Source organism: Halichoerus grypus, chromosome 7, assembly GCF_964656455.1.
Source record: "Halichoerus grypus chromosome 7, mHalGry1.hap1.1, whole genome shotgun sequence".
NCBI lineage: Eukaryota > Metazoa > Chordata > Mammalia > Carnivora > Phocidae > Halichoerus > Halichoerus grypus.
In genome coordinates, this window is record NC_135718.1 from 9,609,645 (window position 1) to 9,622,340 (window position 12,696).

At 49.7% G+C, this 12,696-nt stretch overlaps 1 protein-coding gene across 14 annotated transcripts in view; it reads right to left on the reverse strand.

The window, feature by feature from the left end:
- TACC2 (transforming acidic coiled-coil containing protein 2) overlaps positions 1-12,696 on the reverse strand; it is a 184,966-nt gene that overhangs the window by 14,080 nt on the left and 158,190 nt on the right. For 9 of the 14 annotated variants that reach the window (XM_078077030.1, XM_078077029.1, XM_078077034.1 and 6 more), the window contains 6 exons: positions 12,429-12,490; positions 11,191-11,306; positions 9,840-10,011; positions 8,407-8,547; positions 894-1,037; positions 362-438 (listed from right to left, as the gene is read on the reverse strand). In XM_078077030.1, coding sequence (XP_077933156.1) covers positions 362-438; positions 894-1,037; positions 8,407-8,547; positions 9,840-10,011; positions 11,191-11,306; positions 12,429-12,490 — 712 coding nt within the window. Of the gene's footprint in view, positions 1-361; positions 439-893; positions 1,038-7,416; positions 7,507-8,406; positions 8,548-9,839; positions 10,012-11,190; positions 11,307-12,428; positions 12,491-12,696 lie in introns of all 14 variants that reach the window. The other 5 variants (XM_036070252.2, XM_036070253.2, XM_078077037.1 and 2 more) reach the window with 2 other exon arrangements.

The window sequence follows — 12,696 nt, forward strand, 5'->3', positions numbered from 1 at the left end:
TGGAAGAAAAAAGGAGTCTCTGTATAGGGACTCATTCACACATTTGCAATCAGAAACGGAAGATTCTTGGAAGGATACACCAGAAACGGTGGATAGCAGCTACCTGAGGGGGCTGGAATTGGAGGCTGAGTGGGAAGGAGATTTGTGTTTCATTGCAAATGTATTTGTTTGTTTGCAATATTTAGCTCAGGTGCATGATATTTTAATAACAGTAACATTACTAAAAATACGTCTGTGAAAATATAAACCTGTCTCATGAAGAACAGTTAAGCCTTGGGAAGACCCTGTTCATAGACCGCACCAGCTGTTAAGAGACCACAGGTAAGCATCTCCCCAGGTACCAGGAAGCATCACGACTGACCTCATTTCCATCACTTCTCGCCTGCTTTCTTCGTATTTGTCCTTCCACTCCGAGACTTCTCTCTCCTTGGTTATGATCTGGCATCAGGGAGAAGAGAGCGGTGAGCCCCAGAGGACTGAATTCAGATCTGAGCAATTCACAGACCCGAGATAAGGAGACATTGAATTAAAACTTCCTACACCAAACAATAATTGTATTGAGAGAATTTCCCGGAGCATGAGACAGAAATAAACCAGATATCAGACTCCCACAATGCCCCACCAGGGAGCAACTAAAGGCATATGCTTTCTGTTATAAATCAAACAAGGCCACAGAGGCTCATTAAACAATGGTGTCTAGGAAGATCAAAGATGGTTTGCTACCCGTCTTTGCCCACAGTGGTTGCAGAACAAAGACTGTGTCCAAAGATACTGGCCTTGTGGATCGTGGGTGTGTGTGTGTGTGTGTTTATTTATTTACATGTGGCAGAAACTGGAGCTTTCCCAGGGAAACCAGAGCCGGCCTCCCCTGAGCCACACCCATGCCATAATACCTCTGCTCTGGCAATCCGGAGTGCGGAGTCCAGGTCAGGCTGCTGGAACAGAAGGCCTGCAGGCTTCTCCACCTCGGAGGTCCCGATGCGGGAGTACAAGGCTGTTTTGGAGATGGAGACATCTGTTGGGTGAGCAGCCTCTCTCTGTGGAATGGTTTTTAATTAAAAAAAAAAAAAAAGTTAATACGACTCCTATGACAAAGAGGATTTGCATTCAGCCTCTCATGAATGGGTCAGTTGTATGGTTTTGAAACAAAGAACATCAGAAGTATGAGAAAATGCTTGGACTGATGAGTGGGGAAAGGCCAGACACAATCTATGGAAATCGATCATTTGGCACCTGCACGGGCAGACAAAGGAGCTTAATAGCAGAGGCCTCCCCAGCTCCCCACTTTGGGAGTCAAGCATGTCTGGTGCTTGCTTATCACTGCCATTTATCACACGCAGAGGCATTTAGGCATAGTGCTTAAGAACCAAAGCCATTTTCCAGCAGGCTCCACTTCCAAAATAAAAGCCTGATGGTGAACGATGCTGAATTCTAATCTGCATGTGCCTAGTTTTGAATAACTGCAAATCTGATCATTTTTGTAAGACTGTCTGCATTTCAATTTGGAGGGGGGTGGGCATGTGTTTAGCTCTGTTTGAAAGGACGTGCTCATACAAAGCTTAAGGCCTACTGAACCTATCAACCAACGTCACCTACAAAAGCTAGTTTCTGGATGCCTCAAGGGAGGAGTTACTTTGCAGCTACGTTGCCTTAAGTTTGCTGTGTCAACGGCAAAATTGAAATCTGGATCAATGACAGTATCCACATTTGTTGGTAAGACCCTCAACAAGTGGTGGGATTCCCCACCCCCACCCACAACAGACACTGGTCTGACTGTCCAGGACAGCCACTAGCCTCCTGGAAGGGAGAGAGGAGAGGACCGTGGTTACTCTTTCTCCCTTTGCACAAAGAGCTCAGCCATTTCCATCACACTTGAAATGCCATGTTAGGAGCATCATCAACCAGCACAGCGGGGGCCAGCGGTCTAATTCTACTGCAAGAGACTCCAAACCAAGCACACTCTCAGTCCTATGCATTAACCTCCTGGTGCTGGCATGGCTGCCAAGGCAAACCTGATTCCTAGAGTCCAATTCGATGTGGAGTAATGGTGGTCTGCCAGTCAGAGTGTGACTGCAGCTTCCTGGGGAATTGGATGAGAAGTGAGCAGTGAACACAACACCCAGGTGGAGGAGAAAGAGAGATCTGGAGAAAGAACAGGGAGGACTGGTCTTGGAAGTGGAAGCAGACAAGATTAAAGACCCAACAATGAGGGGGAGGGGCGCCCCTGAAGGTACTCTCTCTTCCATCGCAAGAACAGGCAACCTCACCCCACTACTGGATCAGAGAACATGAACTTGAAATGACTTAGAAAACTCAGGCAGAAATTTAATGGATAGGACTGGAGATGACAGAGTTAGGCCCAGTTAGTTGTACACATGCATGGTGAATGACATGGTTTTGGTTGTCCTAAAAATGGGCCTGGGTTTCACTGGCCCTGCCCCGCCTTGCGTATTTGGGCTCCCTGAGCAGGGGGACCCGAATGATTATTCGGGTCAGAGAGGGGAGGGAGCACACTGAAGGCCCTGGAGACACACTCTCCTGTCAAATGGGATGCCATGATCTTTCCATCCTCAGGTCCTAAAGCAGCCTCCATTACAGGACATTTGACCAACGCACAGAAGCAGGCAGGCTGACCTCTCAGAAGAAAGCATGCCACCAGACCAGGGTATGGAGCCTCTCCCGTGCATGGGTTCATCTCTGCTGTCTGAAATGTTTTCAAGGCTCTACTTGTCATATGGGAAACTTCTCAGGAAGTAAATAGAAAATTATACCCAGAGGTCTTGTTTTCGACTCAGGTCATGATCTCAGGATCATGAGATGGAGTCCTGCCTCCTTGGGCTCCGCGCTCAGCGGGGAGTCTGCTTAGGATGAGCTCTCCCTCTCCTCTGCCCCTCCCTCTACTCGCTCTCTCTCTCTCAAACAAATAAGTAAATAAATCTTGTATAAATTTTTTTTAAAAAAGAAAATTATACCCAGACAATAAGACTCTATTTGTCTTTGTGGAGGAAATTCATAGACAAAAGATTCTGAAGAGGATTGGAAAAAAAAAACCAACAAAACTGTTCCTGTCACTTTTTAAGTAAAATAATGTGTCCTTTGAAAAAAAATTAGAATAAAGTTTCAAAATGGAAAGAACACTAGACACCATCTAACGAATCGTGGGCCTTTGGAAGATGAAAAAAAATGGAAGATTTAAGGGATTTGGCCAAAAGGTTTCCCAGAATGAGATTCAGTTCTGACTCCAAACAAGCCAGCTCTCTGAAGTGCGAGGGGAAATGAACTACATCTAACTTTATCATGCTGGGCAGAAACGAAATCCGACCAATGCAGGAACTGATGATCTTAAAGCTGCCTAAATCCTTTGTACAACAAGGAAGGGAAGGGAAAATAAATACATTAATGAGCTTTCTAAGTAAACACAATGGTTAACCACCACATACAGTGACTCATGATCACCTTTCACCCCAGCCACCTGGTGTTTTCAATAAAGGAACAGATGACTTCAGAATCCATTTGAATTACTGCCTGGAGTATCTGCATGTTAATGAAATTCAAGGTACACACCCTGGTTTTCTCTTACAACAGAGAATCACTTCTAACAGAGATAGGTTTGTTTCTCACTGATATTTTAACATCAGGCTTAGATTAAGCTTTGCTTCTCCTGCATAAGGCCCCATTGGCTGCTTTAGGGGAGCCCAAAAGCCAAGAGAATCACAAATTAAAATGTGAAATGGCCACAACTCGGAAAGAGCACGAGCCTTTGGAAACAACTTCCAAACCCTCAATCCACTCACTCACATCTGGGTCCCTCAGGGGACCCCGAGGGTGCCGCCACCCTCAGACCTGCAGACCGCGTGCCTGGGGCCCTTCCGGCCTTGCAGTCTTAACACTTACCCAGGCTCACAGTCCTCCTCATGCCTGGTTCCCTGTGGCTAGGCCTCAGGGGAAGCTGACACCTGGAACCAAGGTGGAACCACAGCAAGCTGGGCCATGGTCATGGAGAGTGGACCAGGCTGGGCCCTTGGGGGGTATCCAGGCTACGTGGCGCCAGGTGGGGCAGGAGAGGGGCCTCTCCTTGGGGAGCTGCCGCATCCAAATTTGACAGCAGCTCAGGATGGCAGACAGGTGGAAGACACTCAGTATGTGCCCTATTCACACCCACAGGAGGCGCCACCAGCCACCCGACTGGCCACTCCTTCCCGCTGAGTCAAGACGTGGCCTCCATCCTTCTCACCACAGGCTGTGAGTGATGACCGCCAATTCCCCAAGCCGGCAAACAGAAGCTTAAACCCAGGCGCCAGGCCTCTGTCCCTGCTCTTCAGACCTGTTCTTGCAGCTTTCAGACATCATGTTGTGAAATGCCGGGGCTGGTGGGTGGTTTCTGGACACAGCACTAGGGAAGGAGCCCCTGCCATCAGGCCACTCACCAATTCAGGTTGTCCCAGACCTAACTCCTTCTCCCGCCCCCCCTAAAATCCAGGTCTGCCTTTATCGGCCAGGACTCCTGGAGAAGAAAGAAAGAAAGATTAGCACCCTTTCCCTCCCAAAGGGCCTGCTTCTAGGACTTCCTCTGGTCCTGAAGCTTGCCATTTGTATGATCCCTGTTCCCACATGACCCAGACACGTCCTTCATTCTTTGTATCTGGGTCCCCTCATCCAGAAAGGCCAATGGCTTTAGGGATCGCCACCAGTATCTGTTATATACACGGATTAAATCCATCCCCCACACAGCTTGTACCCCTCGCAAAGCCACAGAGAAAGGACACTGCCGTTCTATCCATCCTGGTTACATTCGGGGCTGTTATACCGTACAGCCGGCCACCCTGGTCAGATGAACCCCAGGGGGACACAACCGAATTCACTTGAGCCAGAAGTGTGTGGAAGACACAGTGAGGAGCTCCAGCCCAAGACCCCAGCCCCACGGAGTTAGTTGTTAACATTTTCTGACTAATGAGACAGGAAACCCCACTGCGGTCCTTCGACGGTCCGCTCAGCTGGCTTTCAGTCTACAGGGAAATGTCAAGTGAAGCTGCTCAAGGAGCGACCAGAAACCACCGCCGCCATATTTCATGTTGCTTTCAGCCCTCCAAGTGATTTCTTTTCATTCCAAGTGATTTCATTTTTGTGTTAGCAACAGTTTAAGACCATGCTGCCAAAAAGACTGCACTAATGTCACCTGCAGCTTAAATTTATAGGCAGAAAAAAGAGCAAATTGGATACACAGCTGCTGTTTCTCTTTGTCTACATCAGCAATTTCCAATGCAGGGAGGGGCGATCAAGCGTCTATGTGAGCAAGAAACCCACAGGAACCTAAAAAGTGGTACAAGTTACCATGGCAGAGAAAAATGCTCCTTACCCTCTCAGACAGTTCTACCCCCACCAACGTTTCTTCTAGCAGATCCTTCTGAAATACATAAGGAGGTGGCTGGGCCCGTCTCTCCGACCCACACACAGTGGATTCACGTGTCAATATTTTCTACATCAAAAGTGGGACACGGGGTCTGAGAACAGGCTATCATTTACAGGAAGTCAATGGCCAGCCAATATTTGCCGACTGTCCTCTCTGATGTGTCCCCAGAGGAAGGAGGCAGGGGGGCACCAGGCACTCCAGAACATTCCACACTCAATCTGAACCCTTACTAGAACATGCTCAATCCTGTCTCAAACTTCTGGTCAGGAATATACTGTAGTTACGGTGGCCAGACCTGAAGCCATTCATTCTGTCCTTAAGCCACTCCCCAGAGATATCAAGAAATAAATCTAATGGGGAAACAAATCCTCACTGTTTGATGCTTTCTAAAAATCTTTCTCATGGAAACTAAACCCAAGCTCATGGGCTGACAGCAAGAACAAGGACGTCAGCAATGTGTATTAATGTTCTTGTCCCTGCCCTGGGTCCCAGCATTCCCAGTCTGGACACCCACAGTGTGACCACCTTCTTTCACTGAGAGATGTCTCTGGGAGGGAGGCCCCCCTCCAACCTTGTGGACAGTTTCCAGAGGAACCACATGGGCAGGAGCAGCTCATGAACTCCTGATCCTGTACCAAGTGAGCTATTCCTTGAGATGGGACAGGCAAGGGGCTCCCATTTGGAGACTGGAGTCCTAGTTCCCGCTGGGTCAGTAAATCACCCTCAGACCTCGGATCCGTTCCATGACTCCACTTCCCCATCTGTAAAATGGGACCTGGACCCCCGCCCCCGCCGCCCCTATAGTAGAGATGCTGTGAGTGTCCGATCCGGTAACAATGGCAAAAGTGAAGCTTAGCTACCCAGAGCCACTGTCCTTTACTGCACACCTACCGTGTACCAGGCACGGCGCCGTCCTCCACACATCATCTGCAGCCCTTACAGCAACCTGCCTCATCTCGCAGCTAGAGAAACGGAGGCCCACAGAGGCTCACCAACACGTTCAAGGCCACAGAGCGTGCTGGGCTGCCCAACGCAGGGTGCGGCATGGGGGTGGGAATGAAGCGGCCCCTCAGAGACCACAGCTCCCCATCAGCCTGGAGGGGCGGCCTGATCCTCAGAGGGGCCACAGTTTTGCACACCTTCGGCAACTCATTCAAATTGTTAAGAAAAATTACTCCAAACTTAGAAGCCAGGCAAAAAGATTTCTGCATGCTCTGTCAGTATCTTACTCTACTCTAGAGCGGGGCTTGGCCAACGATGGCGGATGGGCCAAATGGCCCAACGTCCTCTTTGGTAAAGAGGGTTTTACTGGAACATGGCCACACCCGTTCATCTACACATTGTCTGCAGCTGCTTTGACCTACAATGGCAAAGCAGAGTAGCCGCGGCAGAGACCAGATGGCCCACTAAGCCTAAAATATGTACCATCTGCCCTTTACAGAAAAGGGTTGCTTTTCTGTAATTCTATTGACTCTGGCCTAAGGGGCTGTCTGAGGTTTCAGGAAGGTCTCAGTTTCACTATTTACTATTGATTAGGGTCCGGGCTCAGTACAGTTAGATATCCACTAGTAGAAAACAGGAAAGTTGCAAATGATTTTTGTTCAGTAGAGAAGCAAATGGTTTTTGCAGAACACAAACAAACAAAAAGCCTCCAAGCTTATAGTCCATTGTCTTGTTTAGCCAGTATGAACCAGTTTTACATTGAACTTTGCAGTAAGATTACAATAAAATTCTGGCCCTCTTTGTTCCACTTTGTATCGGGTTCTCCCATTTTCCTCCATTCAACCTGCTTTACCACCCTGCTGTTCCCTTCATTACCGAGGTAAGCAGATCTTAGACATGTGCTCAGCGTCTATTTATGTGAGAGTTACGCCTTTAGCTTTTCAGAAAATTTTATGCTACTTTGTAGGACCCTGACATTGCTGGCTTAGCCAGTGGTTAGCAAAGGAACTTCTGGACCACACCACATTCTCAAGAAGCAGCGCACGGCAGCAGCAAACCCGTACCTTGGTGTCCTGGCGGCTACGGGAAGCCAGGGCAATCTGCCTGGCTAGCTTCAGGGCTTCTATCCGCATGACGGCAAACTCTAACTCCTCCTGTCCGAGGGGTGGGGGGATGAGCAAATCGCAGGGGAAATGCATCAAGACAGGATGTCAATGTGTCCCACATCCAAGAAATGAATGTGCCACGTGAATGTGTCATGACAGGTACTCAGGAAAAACACATGCTCTGGCTTTCTTGCACAATTAACACCTCAGCAGATCATGAAATAAGTGTTTAATTTCTTTTCTTTCTTTCTTTTTTTTTTTCTTTTGTAATTGCCCTTTGGAATGTCTGTCGGGAAGGATCGTGTGGTCAAATATGAGATGATTTTTACAATGGGATCAAAATTTTTACTGCACTGTTTCCTTTGATTTTTTTCCTTTTTGTTTCTTTAATTAAGTCAAGATGGTCAACAGTTTCCATGAATGGTTTTGCCTTCTCAAATGACTGAACAATCTCTCCAGGTTTGCTCTGAGGGTCTTAGTCTAGAGGGTATCAAATTAAGTTGTCAAGTTTAAGGCACAGAGTAGCTAATTGTTTTGGCTCCAGATGTGAGACCGAGTCCAGATGTTATCTCAGTGGGAGTCTGAGATAGCCTCCCCTCCCATATATATAAACAGCTTGACTCGATGGTGATCTAATACCCTTGGTTCTGTGACTAAATCACAGAAACTGCTTTTGGGGTTATCAAAACTTCTGAAAAATGACTGTTTGGGTCCAATTTCCCATTTGAAATACAAATGGTTTGTGCTATATGTAATCACACAATTTATATCATTTTGGCATCTTGGATCAAGAACACCCATACATCAGTCTTTGAGGGGAAAGAGATTTCATTTGGAGCATGTCCAGCAATACCTCGTTAGATCCTGCCTCACTGCATTTGGGGTTTGGAGTTCATTCTCTACTGAGGTTTTCACAAACTCCCAAAAGGTCACACGTGGGCTACAAACCTGAAGTTTCTGGGCAAATACTGGGGGGTTCTTTTCTGCTAAGTCGGGTTCCAGATAGTCAAGCGCACCACAGAGAGAGGCTGGATGAGCTAGCCTGCTGAGAAGGGCGTCAGCAGAGGCAAAGGAGCCCTCAGGAGCTGTCTGAAGGCCGGCAGAGGAGGACACAGAGGAAAAATAGAGGAGACACAGAGTGACATCGATTCCGAGCAAGGACCACGCACCTATTTGCTGGACATTTCTGACTTAAGGCTAAAGAGAGTATTAGTTAGGTGCCACTACTTTCCTTTTCATCCTAATTCCCACCTGCTGACGATGGGCATCTTGAGCTTGACAGGCTCCCCACCCTCCCACCCCCACCCCCACCCCCACCCCCGGAAGCACAACCTTAGGTGCCCGCCCACCCCCACGCCACCCTCACTCCCTAACCAATCGGTGGGAGCAAAGTTACCATTTACTTATTTATTTGAAAATCTCAGTGGGGGAGACAAGGCAGTTGATGGGTTTTCCAAACGTAATATAACTCATCAAGAAAACACCTCCAAGTATAAGTGTCAAAGGTTTTGATAAAGGTCATTTTCTAAATAACAGAAAGACGATTTCAAATGAAAAAGTGTTTCCGGGTAGACTGGGAAGACTCCAAGGTCAGAAGCCAGCTCTGCAGAAGTTGGGTCATGCACGAGTTCTTCCATAGTGTGTATCTGAGAGACTGAGTCACATCTACTTTTTTCTTGCTTACTAATATTTTCCCAATATCTAACTGCCACACAGTAGGTGCTCAATAAATATCTGATGCATGAGAAATAAATGGTCTACTAATATAGAACAACAAAAGTAACACTAAAAGTAACTAACTCAATGGCTTCAAACCCTCTTGGGGATTGCTGGGAAGGAGGTAAAAGAGAGAAAAATAAAAATTCACCTAGAAGGATGGCCCATTTTAGATGTTCAGGGGGTCTATTTGCTCTGCAAGGCTCCAGAGGGGTTGGGAGGGGAGGGATATAAATAGGTCTGTAAACAGGAGGGACTTCTCATCACCAACGCCCAGGAAAACCAAGTGTTTCCCAAAAGGAGTGTCCCCTGCCCTACCATTCTCTGCCCCCTGACCTAGAGTATGGAGAAGCAAGGTACAGACTGATGTCACCTCCAAAGCAACAGTGCAGCCCCAAGGGACTGAAGTGGAAAATCAAGAACCCCGAAGGCAAATAAAGCAGTGAGGTAAGAACTCCAAACCACACTGGTGAAGATGAAGAGCTTTTCTCTCATGGCTAGGGTGTGGGGTCTCCGAGGCTGGCTTCTGTGGTCCAGGGACTGGGCGGGGCCCCACGCCAGGGGCTGGGTGAGTATTGCTCTGAAGGGCTGGACCCTTTGGTGATGGGACCCAGCTGGCCCAGGCCTCAGCCCCAGTGATCTTGGGCCCCTCCAACCCCACTTACAATTTCAATCGCGTCTGAAGCAGTGCCCAAGGTCATGACCTCCAGCTCCTTCTGGGAGGATTTCTCTGGCACCTGCAAATGTGGCTCTTGGTTGGGAGCCAGTCCTCGTGTGACAGGATGCTGGATCTTTGCCCCAGCGTTTACAAGGGCTTCAGTTTCCTCAAAACTCGACCTGAGGAAGCAAAGAGCACCTTTACTTGTCTCATTGGAAATCCCACTGAAATTGACCAGGATGCCCCGACGCAATCACCATCCCAAGGGATCCTGCACTTCCAGAGCTGCGTTCCCAGAGGGAAACTGGGCCAGGTGTTGGGTGGCCAGGGAGCCTGTAGGCTGGACAGCCTGAGGGAGAGGGTGGTCCAGCCCCAGCCCAGGGCCTGCTGACAAGGGTGGGTCAGGAGCACAGACGTCACTGGCTATGGGCACAAGCTGGAGTTAAGCAGACCGCCCATCCCTCGGCGTGCACCCTGGGGGAAGTGACTGTGTCCTGCATCTCAGTTTCTTTTTCCGTAGGACAGGAGATGAGACAGTGCTCGATGAAGGTCAAGGGAGATACTGCCCGCATATGAGGCACCTGCCGCGGTCCCTGTCACCATGACTATTGCTGCGACATCACCACCATCATTCTCAATACCCTGGGTGGATTCGGAAGTCAGTTCGGGAAATCAAAGCAAGAGCTTTCCCTCCCACTCAGAGAAAGGGGCAGGTAAGGGGATGGGAGGGTCCCAGCCCCAGAGCGGTGCCCCTCCCTTACCCCATCCAGCACCACACGGCTCAGAACAGGACCCTAACCAGTGCTAATTCACAGCCACGTTAACCGTGAACGTCTACCCAGCACTCCGCTTTCCTTACAGCCTCTCCGTTTCATCCTCCCGGTGGCTTTGGAGGGCAGGCACCCCCAGGCCCACTGCACAGTTGGGGGGTGCCTGGAAGACTGAGAGCCTCATTTAATCCTCACGAAATTCCTACAGGGTCCGTTTTATGACTACCCTCATTTTACCCACGAGGAGACGGCAGCCCAGGAGGGTCAGGTAGCCTGCATGAGGTCACACAGCCAGTAAGGGGTGGGAGTGGGACTCCAGGTCTGAACGCTGCGGCACGCTGCCTCCCCAAGACAAAGTTGTGTGTGCACCGGCGAGGGGTGATCGAAGGGGCTCACGCATTCAGCTGTTAACCGGACAAAGGGCAGCCTTACCGGTAACACCCCCACCCCGCTTGTATGTCTGTGGGGATCCTCAGAGACCCGGATGTGGGCTCCCTGAATACATCAATGCAAATGAAACCACGCCGGGATAGCAGTGCCACGGGGCTCAGAGCCCGACCCGAAACACTCTCTTCATGGAAGCCGTACCCTGAACACGGCGTCGGGGACTCTGACGTCCGGACCGGGGGAGACTTGACCGGGCTCTCCTGAGAAGTGTCAAACATAAGGTACAGGGCCTGCTTCTTCGGGGCGTCATCGTCCTGCTGCAGGGATCAAAGGCACAAGTCAGCTCGGCTACAGGGGGCCTGAACATGTGATAGAAATGAAAACCAGAGCTCTTTTCAACAGAACAAATAACTCATCAGGGAAAAGCCTCCATTCTTCTCGAGCCACCCAGGAGGGAGGAGCAAGCCAGTGCTGGCCAGTGGAGAGGAGAGGAAAAGGGGAGGGAAGAGGCTGGTGGAGGGAAGTTGTGAGCGTGTGCTGCTGGGAACAGTGTCGAGGGGAGAGGGATCGTAATGGTGTCAGGGTGCTGCACGCTGTTCAGTCCACCAGCATTTACTGGCCACCCCTCTGGATGGGCAACCATGCGGCCACTGGGGACAAACACAGGGGTGGGCAAGCCCCCAGCCTAGGCGGTGCCCACAGTCAGATGGCGGGTGGGGGGACGAGCATGATGGCCCAGTGTGGTGAGCACCTCCAGCATGGGCTGCTAACTGCGGGTCAGAAGCCACAAGCCCAGCATCTACGAATGATGCAAAGAAAGATAAAGATACAAGCAGTATGTCCAGGCCAACAGTATCACAGCAAGCCCTTCTGAGGCCTCAGGGCCTCGGGGCCTCTGACAGCACCACTGGACAAAGGCACAGCACAGAGGCCATGCTCGGAACCAAGTGCCCTTCGGGCAGTAGACAGGACACCAGGGAGGACAGCTACCCATCGCAGCCATAAATGTGAAAGGGATGGCGGGTGTGGGGGAGAGAGACTTCTTGCCAGAAGAGCCGATCTTCAGTTACATCAAGCAATTAATTTGAAGGAAACAGGTAATAGTACACCTTAAAAACCACCAAACCACTTCTACACCTTTTTAAGGAAATCTCTGACTAGTTCTTTCTCAGTCTGGGGAAGTAATGATGCAGGAAGCCTAACTGCATTCTCCTTGCTCACTTAAAATGCCATGTGAAGTGGACCGAATACAAACCTCTAACCCCCAGTCCCAGTTCGCCCCTACTGTGCACCCAGTTCGCCCCTACTGTGCACCCAGGGCGCTGCGGGCACAGAGGACCCTGGATCTGGGACCCGAGCTCAGGAGGAGGCCGGTGTGCCTGCATTTTCACAAGACAGGAGGGAAAGCAAGTCCCCTGCTGGTCTGAGGCAGGACTTACAGGTAAGGAGGAGCCAATTTTCTCCATATATTCAATTTCATAGGAGTTTCTGTAATCCAACTCTGCAAAAGAAACAAAAGGAGAGTTAGTGTCAGAAAAAAAAATTTAAAAAAAAAGGAAAGGTTTGGGCCAGGCAGGGTGGGGTCTGGAACCAGACTCTAAACTCTGAGCCTAGCCATGACTCGAGGTTTCCGATTCGGCTGGAAGGGGAGGGCAGCTCAGCCATCTTCAGACCACTCGTAAACCACTTGCGGCAAAGGGGCTCTTG